The sequence below is a fragment of the Danio rerio genome, chromosome 8 (genome assembly GCF_052040795.2).
Source record: "Danio rerio strain M-AB ecotype USA chromosome 8, GRCz13ab, whole genome shotgun sequence".
Lineage (NCBI taxonomy): Eukaryota > Metazoa > Chordata > Actinopteri > Cypriniformes > Danionidae > Danio > Danio rerio.
In genome coordinates this window covers 15,096,424-15,111,087 of record NC_141028.1, presented here as the reverse complement: position 1 = coordinate 15,111,087, position 14,664 = coordinate 15,096,424, and the positions used below count along the sequence as shown (strand labels likewise).

The following is a 14,664-nucleotide window of genomic DNA, read 5'->3' as shown; positions in this document are numbered from 1 at the left end:
CCTGCACTCACACTGCATCTTTACCTTCCAAGTTGAGGCACGCTTACATTATCGATGATGCGACTGTTCAGTTTAGTCGTTTGGGATGCAGTGACACACAGTCAAATATTTTGCACATGATTAAGACAAAATGTCTTATTTCAAACCTGGAACTTTTGTAGCACGTTCCATTCGTACTCGCATTCATACTGTATAGAACAGACTTTTCTAATGGTCCAGTAGTAAAGTCAAATTCAAATGCAGTACCTACTGAGTAGTAGGCAATTTCAGATGCAGCCATGGAAAATGTGCAGAGCTGGTGGTCCTCCAGGACCATGAGAAACACTGCCTTAATACATTAACAGTTTGAGTTTACATAACGTAATTCTATTAGGTACAATGAACTGTTTAAAAGATTGGTTTAACTGACTAAATACGGCCACTCCTTTCAACTTTCTGCTTTATAAATAAACATGAATAGGGTGTTTTTAACAGTAAATTGTGCTAGAAGTCTTAACTATTGGCATTGTGTGCTGGTCACTCGCTTACATGTGGAGAACATCCTCTGAAGTCAGACCTGAACAGGAAGAGCGGGAGCACTTTTGCTTCTTATTCCCTACGGGCTTTCCTGTTCACCGGCAGAAGAAAAATAAAGGCTGAACAATAGATCTTGGGTTCTGGGTTTGTGTAATGCTCTGAATAGATTGTGGAGCAAGACAGATTTATGATGTTAATGGTAAAAGTGTACTTTTTTTGTTCAAACATTAAAACAATATACTTGAGTTTCTTTCAGGGAGGTACTGGATATGCTTTTACTTAATTTTTTCATTTATTTATTTTTTTTAATGTAATTTAAAATTAGAAGTGTAATTTAAGGCAGTGAATAATGTTACAAAAAAGTATAATTTAAATACCCTTTAAACTTCCTATTCATCATCTATTACTGAAAAATATGGGTAGATATTGTAAATAAAGTAAGCTGGGGTTTTTTTCAGTTGATATTAAGAAAACTTTCTTAAGCACCAATCAGTTCAAGCTTTCCACCAAAGCAATACTTCTATTTCAAGTAAAAAAAAATGTGTATAAAAAAAGGACAATGTTTATAATTGTATAGACCTCAATAATCATTAAGGTTTATCATTTATAATCTGACCCATAGTAAGAAGGTCGCTGGTTCCACCTGGATCAGTTGGCGTTTTTGTGTGAAGTTTGCATGTTCTCCCCCTGTTCACATGAGTTTCCTCCGGATGCTCCAGAACATGCAAACTCCACACAGAAATGCCAACTGACCCAGCCGGGACTCGAACTAGCAACCTTCTTGCTGTGAGATGACAGTGCTAACCATTGAGCCACTGTGTCACCCACAATTCCTCCAACAAAAATAAAATCTATTTATTGTAAAAAAAACAAAAAAAAAACAAACACTAATCTGTATTTCTTATCTTTTTTGACTGTTAATGATAATTCTCTTCTGAAAGCCACTTTGGATAAGAGTATCAGCTGAATGACCATACATGTCGAAATAACCTCAAACAATCTCTTAATAAAACACTTTCGCCTGTCATTATCTGAAAAATGTTGTTCCTGATGTTTTGCACGTCAGACTCAGATATGCATCAGACGTTGACTTTGTACTAAACAGGAAGTTTGTTCTTTCCAGGTCAACCATGTACAGGATGGACAGAGTATTCAGGAGGCCTCCATGGTGTTTTCAGAAAAAATGTCTCCTGTTCTGGCTTCGGCTCCCAGTGTGGGCTCCATTCCTGCAAAGACTGGCAGCGTCTTCAGCTCAGAGAACCACAATGTTATCGGGTAAGTGATTAAGTGAGCGAGTTAGTGAGTAAGGGATTGACCAAACCAGTGGTGTAGACAAAGAAATAACAAAAGTCAAAGTTTCTTTAAATCATTAGCAATAGCATATATATATATATATATATATATATATATATATATATATATATATATATATATATATATATATATATATATATATATATATATATATATATATATATATACATATATATATATATATATATATATATATATATATATTTATATATATATATATATATATATTTATTTATTTATTTATTTATTTATTTATTTAATTATATATTCATTTTATTTAAGAATTTTAAATTAATAAAATGTTTGACTAATATGGTTCTGAATGACAAAAGGAAACAGCTGCAATGAGGAGGAAAGTGCAGAGGAAACAGTAGATGAGGAAACCAGTCTGCGCCATTTTCACATCAAATATAAAGGAGACTGGGAAGATAATTTAGTAGTGTACAGTTCTTGAGCTAATCGCAAAACTTTTAGGGGGACTGAATAGAAATATAGGGGTTTAATAATGTTACCTGAATGTTTTAGCTAGACGTCATTTAGTTGCCTTCATCTTTGAAAAACTCTCATGAAATGTTCTTACAGCTGCTGTGGTCATTAGAGGGTGGGAAATGTTGCAAGTTTAACTAAAAATGCACCAATTGCAACAAATTAAAATGTGAGTTAAAAAAAAATCATTTGTTATTCAGTTAAAGGGGATGCGAATGCACGTAAATTAGGAAAGTCTAATCAGCAAAACAAGTGAGTGTACACTTATAATCACAAGTAAAAAGTAGGCATATGGAGTATACATTCCATGCGTATGGCTCCGACTACACCACTGGACCAAACCCTGGGAGAGATGGAGACTTTCAAGATGAGCTCCATATATAAATTGGCAATATTGCTTGTGCGAGCTGAGGAAATGATGAAGCTTTAGACTTTTAAAGTTTATTGCCTAAGGCCTTAATAAGTCATTTAGAATCACATTCAACTTTTTGATGCTAAAACTTTCTAATGCTCTCCAAGGAAACATTCATTCATTCATTTTCCTTCAGCTTAGTACCTTTATTCATCAGGGTTCGCCACAGCGGAATAACCCATCAACTTATACAGCATATGTTTTATGCAGCGGGTGCCCTTCTAACAGCAACCTAGTACTGGGAAACTAACGGCCTAATTAGTTTATTCAATTCACCTGTACGCATTTCTTTTGGCTGTGGGGAAAACAGGAGCACCCAGAGCTTGCAAACTCCACTCAGAAATGCCAACTGACCCAGCCGGGGCTCAAACCAGCAACCTGGTTAAAGACAGTAATATTGTGAAATATTATTAGCATTTAAAGTTATGTTTAGCTATTTAAAATATTTGAAAAATAAAGATGATCCTACGATGGCAAAGCTTAATTTTACTGTAGTCTTCTCCTTTAATACACTGATTTTGTGCTCAAAAACCTTTATTGTTGTTAGGGATGCACTGATAGTGGCTGATACAAATTTCAACTAAAAACATTTGGCCAATTACGATACTGATATTGGTCAGTTGCATTAGTACTACACTTGATGTTTTTTTTCTCCATTTAACATTAAACTATCCTAAATTTAAGAGAGGCACAAGTCATGTGAGAGGCACAAAAACATAAAATAATACAATCTTCAAAGGTGATTTTTGCTTTTTTTTTTTTTTTTTTTTTTGGGGTGGCATGGTGGTGGAGTGGGTAGCGCTGTTACCCTACAGCAAGAAGGTCTTTAGTCGAGCTTCAACTGGGTCAGTTAGCATTTCTGTGTGGAGTTTGCATGTTCTTCCCATGTTCACATGGGTTTCCTCTGGGTTCTCTGGTTTCCTCTACAAGTCCAGAGACATGCGGATTAGGTGAATTAAATAAACTAAATTGTTTGTAGTGTATATGTGTATATCCTGGTCCTACATGTTGGGGGTTGAGCGTTGGGCTAACGACCCACCACATAAAAATGACATGTTATGAAACACCAACTTGGTGCGGCTAAATATAAAATTTTATATAAACAGTCCTGAAAATAAGTAAGTAAATTTTCTTTTAGCATCATTACCATTTATTTGATATATAATAAATCATATTTAATAAGTATAACTAATAAAGTGATTGTTGCTAAATCAAAATTATATATTATGCTGATCCAGAAAAATACAATTTTATACCAAACTTGCTTGCCCAATCTGACATCTGACATTTGTTTCATATTAGATTTTCTACATTATATTTTGTATTTTTTTGCAATTATTTTTTCATTTTGTTTCCGAGAAAGACATTGGACTATTCAAAACACATGCAGCTCATTGTTTCAGTGTAATTACTGCGAATCAGGATTAGCCTTTATTTATTATTGCAAATATGCTTATAGCTTTAAGTTAATCTAATATAAGCCTATAAATATCAGTGGCCAATACATCAGTGCATCCCCATTTATTAGTTTATAACTATGTAAAAGTGATAAAAGTATTTGATTTCTTTAATTTTTTAATAAAATAAAAAATCATGCAGACCCCAGCCACAGTGTTCAGTAAAGACATTCATTTATTCATTCATTTTCTTTTCGGCTTAGTCCTTTTATCAATTCGGGGTCACCACAGCGGAATGAACCGCCAACTTATCCAGCACATTTTTACGCAGCGGATGCCCTTCCAGCCGTAACCCATCTCTTGGAAAACATCCACACACTCACTCAATAACACACATTCACTATGGACAATTTAGCCCACCTAATTCACCTATACCGCATGTCTTTGGACTTTGGGGAAAACTGGAGCACCCAGAGGAAACCTACGCAAATGCAGGGAGAACATGCAAACTCCACACAGAAATGCCAACTGACCCAGCCGCGGCTCGAACCAGTGATCTTCTTGCTGTGAGATGATAGCACTACCTACTGCAGCACTGCGTCGTCTCAGTAAAGACATGTACAGCTTTATTAGTCTCCACATTAACACATCTTCCTTTTTTATTAGCGATTTTTGTTTTTAATTCCGCAAGCTTATTAAACCAGGATGAATTCTGACTCGATGTTAACATTTTTTATCCTTAATCAGGTTAAAGAAAAAGAATAGTTGCTAAAACCTAATGTAAATGTTCTTATTTCATAATAGTTGCTTTTCTTTACATGTATTTTTATTATAGTTTATTTTCTGTGTAAAGAAGCTTTTCTCCTGATTTGAACTGGTCTGTAGCCTTTATGCGACCTTTGTTAGGTAAAGTTGGATCATCAAGTGCTTCTGTTCTTTCATTATTTGTCTGGTCCATTAATCCGGCTAATGGTCTGAGCCATTATTTTATGAAGTCAGGTCAGATTACACCAAATATGACGTGTCATCGCCTGAGATTATTTTTTTGACCAGTAGTTGTCCACCTACATGTCTGTCTCCGCCTTTCACTGCATGGCACACCAAGCTTAGATGAAACTGATTTAAATTTATAATTTAATTATTATACTTTTTTCTTTTTTGAAGAGAGCTGAAAACCTGTAACTATTGACTTCCACAGTTGAAAAACAGATGCTACAAAAGTCAATTGGTACAGGTTTTCACCCTTTTTTTTTTAAATGCGTTTGAAACAAGTAAAAAGTAGGTGAATTTTGGGGTGAATTATCCTTTTAAATACACACATCTTGACTCAGTTTTCTTTTCAGAGTTTAATACTGCAGCAGTAACAACTGTTTTTCATCCTCAGTTACCCGGAGCGCTCTTTCAGCCGGCCGTCTCACTGTACATCCCCATCTAGAGAAGTGAGCTCCAGCCCATCCGACCAGACAGACACCATCCGCAAACCCTCTGCCGGCAGGGGCAAGAGGCGCAGGAGGAACCCTGAGCTGGACGAGTCCCAGTACGAAACCGAGTACACGACCGGAGGAGAGACCGCAGACGACTTTGACCAGGATCTGTGGACACGGTAAGAGTTTGCTCCCATTCTCTGCTCAGGGAGCCCAGCGTCACGGAAGTTTACAGGAGATTAACATCTCTGGCATGCTAACGTAATAGACTAAATTTGGGTTATTGTGTCAAAGGTCTTTGAATTTGTTGTTTGAACGGGTTGTTTACTGTGGTAAGTTAAAAAACAGATGGGGTTTCACTCATTGTTTGAAATACAGTATGAATTTAGACAGGGAAATATCTGATGTGATGTGTCTTAAGTGTACAGATTTGGAAATAATTAAACTTTCCATTAATGTACACTTTGTTAAGATATGACAATATCTGGAATCTTAGGGTTCAAACTATATTGCATGTTACGAAAATACACATGTACAAAATATATTCATGGAACATGATCTTTAATTAATATTCTAATATTTTTTTGGCATATTTGGCACACATTTTTGGCCTAAAATATACCCATGCAGCATAACATGCAATTTTGCTGTCCAGGGTCACAAATAAGATAAAATAAAACCAACAAAATAAATAAAATTAAAATAAAATAAACAAGTATGAACTTTTAAAAATGTTTAATTCATTAAATAGTATAAACAATGGACAGTATATTTTAACAGCATTTATAATTTTTTTTATTATTGCCTAAAATATGCCCATGCAGCATAACATGCAGTTTTGTTGAAATAAAATTAAATTAAATTAAATTAAATTAAATTAAATTAAATTAAATTAAATTAAATTAAATTAAATTAAATTAAATTAAATTAAATTAAATTAAATTAAATTCCCAGAGATGGGATGCATCTGGAAGGGCATCCGCTGCGTAAAAACTTGCTGAATAAGTTGGTGGTTCATTCCGCTGTGCGACCCTGGATTAATAAAGGGACTAAGCCGAAAAGAAAATGATTAAATTTAATTTAATTTAATTTAATTTAATTTAAATTTTTTATTTATAATTAAAATTTAATTAAATAAAAATAATAATAAACATATGAAATAAAAATAAAGTAAAATAAACAGTCTGAACTTTTAGAAATGGTTAATTAATTAAATAATATAAACAATGTACAGTATGTTTTTACAGCATTTATTATTTTTGTTAAACTCATCAGCCTGTTAGTAGAGTCTTGAAAACCAGAAATATATTTGCCTTTAGAAACAGGGATATGAAACGCATCATTATCTGATGATAAAATGTATTAGTTACTGCTGACATTTACATTCATATTCATGAATGATGTGGAAGTATTGTTTATTGTTAGTTCAGTTCAGAAACACCACAGCATAAAATGTTACTAAAATAAACATCTAAAGCTAAATCTGAAAATGTCTGACTACATTTCCTTAGCCTCTAACAACATGTCTGTCAATTATGCTGTTTTACACAATTTCTCTGCAAATCATATAGATTTGCTAATGGTAGTATTTCCCTCAAGTAAAACTAAATTCAGGTATTTATATTTTTTATGTTAGAAAAATTTTGGCAAATAGGGGGTTTTAATGTAGTAAAATTGGAGTAATTGTGCAATTTCAACTGAACAGAATTTCTGTGGATTATATTTATTTGTGAAATTCACAAAATTACTGTTTTACTGTTTTGTATTTACATAAGCAACATTTCTGCCAATTATGTTTTTAATTCCAAGTAATTAGTTACTTAGTTTACTTAAAAAGTGGGTTAACTTGTAACTGATCATTTATAATTATTATAATAAAAATGTATTTATCATTATGTACATAATTCATTTACTTGAATTTTGCACATTTACATTATTACTTCATAGTTCATTTATAGTTTTAAGGCAACAGGTTTACTCACTTTGTAAAGAAAAGTCAACTAATCTCTATAAAAGCAACAAGTTTACTCAGTTTTTTAAGTAAAGTCAACTAAACACTTTTTTACAATGCACCACTGTCTGAGGTCATTTTCAAGCTGCTTTGTGATGGTCGCTGTCACAAATTTGCAAGTTTTAATGAATCTTGAAAATCCGCATGGGGAATCTTTACACTCACACAACATCTTTGATAATGTGTTTTCCTGCTTTATCATGTGAAGAGTTTAGATATAAAAGCCTGCATTTATATCAGGCTCCTTTGTGTATGTTCAGTAAAATCACTTTTAAGGCAAATAATAATCCTTTTCCTGGTCTTTAAAGTAAAATATCTCAACTTAAACAAAGGAGGCTAAGAACAATGTTCAATTTAATGTAAATTTCAGGAAGCACTTAGTGGATTTTGCATCTGAACTCTTCATGTGTTCCTGACTGGATTCTGCAGGTATAATATCTGTGAACAGCAGCAAATGTGAGCACCTTTTCTGGGTTTATAGGTGTATTTTATGGTGTTGCAACTGGTTATCAGTTCAAATTCCACAGCAGTTAATCCATCAAATACCAGCATTCAGGGTGCTTAACTCTAGCTTACTCTTAAGGGGTTATTGCCAAAAATCTGTTTCTCTGAATAAATTCTATCAACTACTGTAGATAATTAGAAAAGACAATACTTCCATGTTAACTGTCCTCTGTTTGATTCCCTCTCAGTCTGTATCCGGAGATCACATCTGACCCCCAGCGACACGACTATAAGAAAGAGTTTGACACAGACCTCAGGTCCTACAAGGAACTCTGTGCTGAAATGGATGATATCAACGACCAGATAAACAAGCTGAGCAGAGAACTGGACACCCTCGATGAGGGAACGTCCAAGTATCAGGTGAGCGGCTCAAACATTTAGCCTAAATCTGTCTTTTGATGCAGTTTTAGAGTTTATTAGTTTATTACAGTGGTTCTCAAACTTTTTTTCCCCCAAGTACCACCTCAGAAAGAAATTATCTCTCCAAGTACCACCATAACGACGGGTATTAAAATACAGTAGCGTAGTAGGCCTAATTAAGCAGCTACAGCACTGCACCACAGTTCAAAAAATGTGGCAGATTAATTCTTACTATTATGAATATTTGTTATTGTCAGCCATTTTAAACATTATAAATAGTTTGAACATTAACACTGCACTGTGCTTGCAAATAAACAATAAATAAAATGTGCTTTTAAAAGTTATTTAAAAATGGCACTGTTCTTAAAAAAATGGAAACTAAACATAACATATTTTAAATGTATGATTTAAATGTACATGTTTAAATTAGAAACTAGATCTGCTTACTGTGTGTTAGACTTTGTGTGTCAGAAAGCAAGTCATTAATCCGTACCGGTCAACATTGGGATATAAAAATACGGGATACCCCTCCAGCAACTTTTACAAATATTGAGAGGAAATTAGCTTCAAATGAGAGAATGCATAAGCATTAGAAAACTGAAAATTAAATAAAAGGTTTTGCCTATTAAAATCAATTTACTGACCACATTGGTGTTATCGTACGTGTCAAAGGGTTAAAAGTGCTAATTTTTTACTTTAATTATTCAGCTTTTCCTCTGTGTACCACTAAAAGGAGGCCTGTGTACCACTAGTGGTACACGTACCACAGTTTGAGAACCACTGGTTTATTAGATTGACATAACAGTTGAATCCAAATTGCATTTAATTTGTTTTAAAAAAATGTAATGCATAATTTCATCACGTTTATACACGGATTAAATGGGCCAGATTGATTTCTCAATATCAGCACTAATAAATGATGTTTTCTGCTAACTGGAATCACCAATAAAACATTGTTCCATATACATTTTTTCCTATTTTGTCTTAAATATATTGTTATTACTATAATTATTGAAATGTTGTGATATCATTTTGGGGCTATATCGCCCACCCATATTGTATATTTTGAGCTGAAACTTCACAAACACATTCTGAGGACACAATAGGAGATCTTAAATAGTTCAAATCTATATGACTGACCTTTGTAATCTGGCGTTACAGGCTGTTGCAGAGGAATATAATCGTCTGAAAGACTTAAAACGGGTGAGTCACGATCTTCAGTCAGTTTATCAAACCAAAATAGGACTGACTCATAGTAACAGATGCTGTTCTTTTTTGATGCTAATGCAAAGCTTTCTTCCTCTCATTCTCTTTCCTCTCAGATGCCGGATTATCAAAACAAGAAGCATCAATGTCGCAAACTGCGCCACAAGCTCTTCCATATTAAACGAATGGTCAAGAACTACGACCGCCGTCAATAATGAGCTCCATTAAACCAGCACCTGTTTTCCTTTTTCACCACCTTAGCATTAAACTAATCATGGGCGGCCATGACGAAGCCTTCAGATCACTGTGACCAAAGTTTCCCCTAACAATGGCTTCACTCGGTGCTTATGATTAACCTAAAGACCGTTGCATTTCAGTAAACCAGGACCAAAAGCGGTCAACCCAACGTATTTTCCATTACCCGGAGCTTGTTCTTTCACTGGAAACATCTGCTTTACTCGGAGCAAGTGACTTTACATGGCTTGTAAAGTGCGATAAAGCTTTTGTTTGTGCGTGAGATGGGCGTAGCTTTGAGGTCCTACTTCAAGGTTAGCTGATTATATGGGTTTGTTGGTGCAAATGCACTTTGGACAGTCTTTTCCCACTAAGTCATTTGCAATTGCATTGACACCTCTACAGTCGGTTTTCCTTATGCATGACTGTAAATGAGTGTTTTATTGTGGGTTTCTGTAAGAGAGGAACTGCTTGAAAACATACTGTACACTTCCTGATAGAAGTCTTGTTGTCGATTCCAGTTGTAAGAGTAACAAATAATAACTTGAATTCTAGTTGATCAGTTGGAGAAGTGGCAGAAGGGAGATTTTTCATCTGTTGAACCTCATCCCAATCATCACAAATACTGCAGAAGACCTATCCGCTTGTTAAGTGGTGACGTGTTTGTGACGTATGTAATACTGTTTCCGGGTCCAAGCCGCCACTCATTTGAGTGGAGAAATCATTCGTTTATGATCACGTTTTATTCCTATGACACATTAAAGTTAATTTTCTATAAAATCATTGTGTACACAACAATCTCTGGGCTTGCTGCATAACAAATACCAAAATGTTAACAATTTATAAAAAATTAATCACTTTCTGGCCATCGGATATTAGGCATGGACATATATATTGCGATCGTGATTTTCGAAAGCCTTAAATCGCTTTGTAAACGTTTATTAGTACCATTTCATGAGTCTCCCCATTCAGTTGAATAGAGCGCTTGGACCCGGAAGCCGCTTCGCGTGACGTCACACTTAACAAGCGGATTGGAACCTGCATGGATTCAAGACTCTCAGAGAAATCAGTCAAGTTTGGTGAAGGAAAGTCATGGTTTGGGGTTGCATTCTGTATGAGGGTGTGCGAGAGATCTGTATAATGGATGGCAACATCAACAGACGGTATCAAGACATTTATGCTGACCATTACATTACAAACCACAGGAGAGGGCACATCCCACACGGAAATAACCTACATAAACATATATGTTTTTTAAGATATGTACATATAATATAGGAACAGTATTTTAAAACATCTCACCTATGGCTCTCACTTATTTGTCATAGTCAAATTCAATAGCATGTCAGTTACATGTTATACCAATTCCAAGTGTTCATACGTACATAAGTTGTTTGCTTTTTTTAAATTTCTTAGTTATTGCCTTGATAATAGAAAATATGAACCAGGCATCATGTATGATAAGGTGAGATATGAGCTATACAGAAGCTATATCTTGTATGTACATATAGAGCTTATATGTGGATATATAGAGGCAATACAGGAGTCCTATATGGCCTGTATATTCACATATATGCACCACAATTTTGACTATATGTTGCATATATATGCATATATTATCATATATGTGCATATTTACTGCATATAGGTTTCATATATGTGCATATATACTCATATAGGTTCTTTCCATGTGGTATTCTTCAGCAGGATAGCGCTCCTTCTCATACTTCAGCCTCCATATCAAAGTTTCTGAACGCAAAGAAGGTAAAGGTGCTCCAGGATTGGCCAGCCTAGTCACCAAACATGAACATTAATGAGCATGTTGGGTAAGATTGAGGAGAAAGCACTGAATCCAAGGAATCTTTATGAGCTCTGAGAGTCTTGCAAGAACGCTTTCTTTGCCATTCCAGATGACTTTAATAATAAGTCATCTTATTAATTAAAATATTAATTAATTATTTGAGTCGTTGCAGAGATGTGTGGATTCAGTCCACCAAGCTCATGGGAGTCACACACAATATTAGGTATTTTTCCGCTGCAGCATGACTTTATATTCTATACTGTACATTATTTCTGTTAAGTGAGAAGACTTTTGTCTAAGCAAAGTCAATCCTTACTGTCGTAGTTAAATAATAAAAAATCAAGGCATGATCATATTTTATTTTGGTAAAATAAGCGTAATCTAGAGGCCTTTGCCTTTCATATAAGCCACTCCTGATGCCAAATGATCAACTAGAAGTCAAGTTATCATTTGCTGTTCCTAAAACTTGGATAGGCAACAAGACTTTGGTCAGGTAGTGTAAATGTTCTCATTTCTGAGGTGTGCATTTCCCAGAAACAACAGAGCTATTTAAACTCGCACAGCACTGTACAAATATTCTCATTTCAAATATTTTAAACAACTGACTGCCTCAGTAAACGATTAAAATTAAACAAATCAATAAATCACAAAGAGAAACTGGAATTTTATATTCAGTAGGTAAAAAAATGTTAATGCAGACATGCAAGAAATCTGTTTGCTTTGTTTTATGTTTCTATGTCATTGCATTTGACTGATTGATTTTGAAATGTGATTCTCACACTCTTTAAAACGGTAATAGCCGAGTTTATCTGTAACTAATCAACTATCTATGCAAGATCAAATAATGCAGTTTTGTTGTGTTTTCTAAATGTTGTTATGGACAACAAATACATTTTTTTACTCATTTTTTGTACGAAAACTGAAGACATTTAAAATATTTTTTTCCACACACTCATTTTCAGTGCTGAGATCATGTGTTTTTCTTTTCTAATATGCTTAATAGCATTCATGTTCATCTGTACATATTTGTTGTCCCTTCTATTTTCAATAAAGTTTTGTATTTTAAGTTTTACATCTGTTTTAAGTGTAGCTAAAGCTATAGACAAGGTTTTAAAGGTGTGTTTTAGTTGTGTATATACACTCACTGGCCAATTTATTAGGTCTGTCCAACTGCTCGTTAACGAAAATTTCTAATCAGCTAATCACATGGCAGCTACTCAATGCATTTAGGCATGTAGACAAGGTCAAGATGATCTGCCGCAGTTCAAACCAAGCATCTGAATAGGGAAGAAAGGTGATTTAAGTGAATTTAAACGTGGCATGGTCAATGCCAGACGGGCTGGTTTAAGTATTTCAGAAACTGCTAATCTACTGTGATTTTCACATGCAACCATCTTTACGGTTGGTCTCCACAGTCACCAGAACCTATCCAATAGAGTATCTTTGGGATGTTGTGGATCGGGAGACGTTGACGTTTTGCTAAGAAAGTACTGGGTGAACTAAGATTAGTTACACATTTTTAGTGTATTCAATTCAGCTTTATTTGTATAGCGCTTTTACAATGTAGATTGTGTCAAAGCAGCTTCACATAAATGGTCATAGTAACTGGAACCGTGCGGTTCAGTAACTGGAACAGTGTGGTTCAGGTTTTAGTTTTTAAGTTCAGTTCAGTTCAGTTTAGCTCAGTTCAGTGTGATTTAATCATTACTGAGAGTTCAAACACTGAAGAGCCAATTCATTGATGTGTAACTCTACCAATCCTGAACCATGCGAGGCAGTGGCGACAGCGGAGAGGGAAAAAAAACTTCACCTGATGGGAGTGAAGAAAAAAAACCTTGAGAGAACCAGACTCAGTTGGGCACGACCATTTTAATTTCTCCGCTGGCCAAAAGTCTTGTGCAGAACTTCATTCGCCGTGGTTTAGGCTGGAAGATGGCCTCAATGAAGACTCGTCTGTCCCTGGAGCGTCGCTGGAATCAGACTCATGTTCTCCACTCCTAACGACCATCAGCGCAGCAGCAGCTCAGGATATGGCCTGGTCCCGGATATGGAATCCTTGGGATCATCACGTCGCTGGTCTTGGATCCAATCAGTGACTCCGCCTAATCTGAGGACCTCGGGATGAGTATCCCCAGGTGAAAATAGAGAATAAAGAGAATAATTAGCGTAGCTGCTGTTCATAGTGTATATAAGCAAGATGCAGAAGCCAGTGTGGAACCCGCTAGGTGATGCATTGAGTGTATGCTTTACTAAACAGATAGGTCTTTAATCTAGTTTTGAACTGGGAGAGTGTGTCTGAGCCTCGGACATTACCAGGAAGGCTATTCCAGAGTGTAGGAGCCATGAAAGAGAAGGCTCAACCTCCTTTACTTGATTTTGCTATTCTAGGTACTACCAGAAGCCCTAAATTTTGAGATCTTAAGGAGCGAGTTGGTTCGTAGCGAGACAGAAGGTTGGTTAGATAAACAGGAGCTAGATTATTTAGAGCTTTATAGGTGAGAAGTAATATTTTAAATTTAATACGAAACTTAACAGGCAGCCAGTGTAAGGAGGATAAAATTGGGGTGATATGATCATATTTTCTAGACCTGGTCAGAACTCTGGCTGCTGCATTTTGTACTAATTGAAGTTTGTTAATAGAGGATGCTGGGCAGCCAGCAAATAGAGCATTACAGTAATCCAGTCTCGAAGTCATAAAAGCATGGACTAGCTTTTCTGCATCTGAGATGGATAGCATATTTCGTAATTTAGCGATATTTCTCAGATGAAAGAAGGCAGTTTTTGTGACATGGGATATATGGTTTTTAAAAGTTAGATTGCTGTCTAATATGACACCCAAATCTTTTATAGTAGAGCTAAAGCTAACTTTGTATCCCTCTAATTGTAAATTGAGTTGCGAGATCTGCTATGTGCAAGATTTAGGCCCAATAAGTAATAATTCTGTTTTGTCGGAGTTTAAGAGAAGAAAATTGTTGGTCATCCAGTCTTTGATGTTTTTG

At 35.2% G+C, this 14,664-nt stretch overlaps 1 protein-coding gene across 2 annotated transcripts in view; it reads left to right on the top strand.

Annotated features, from left to right (window-relative positions):
- si:ch73-61d6.3 overlaps positions 1-12,737 on the top strand; it is a 33,127-nt gene extending 20,390 nt beyond the window's left edge. For both annotated transcript variants that reach the window (XM_087264382.1, XM_087264381.1), the window contains exons 4-8: positions 1,640-1,791; positions 5,510-5,728; positions 8,253-8,424; positions 9,586-9,627; positions 9,747-12,737. In XM_087264382.1, coding sequence (XP_087120508.1) covers positions 1,640-1,791; positions 5,510-5,728; positions 8,253-8,424; positions 9,586-9,627; positions 9,747-9,845 — 684 coding nt within the window. In that variant the 3' untranslated portion in view covers positions 9,846-12,737. The remainder of the gene's footprint in view (positions 1-1,639; positions 1,792-5,509; positions 5,729-8,252; positions 8,425-9,585; positions 9,628-9,746) is intronic.
- The last annotated feature ends 1,927 nt before the right edge of the window (positions 12,738-14,664 follow it).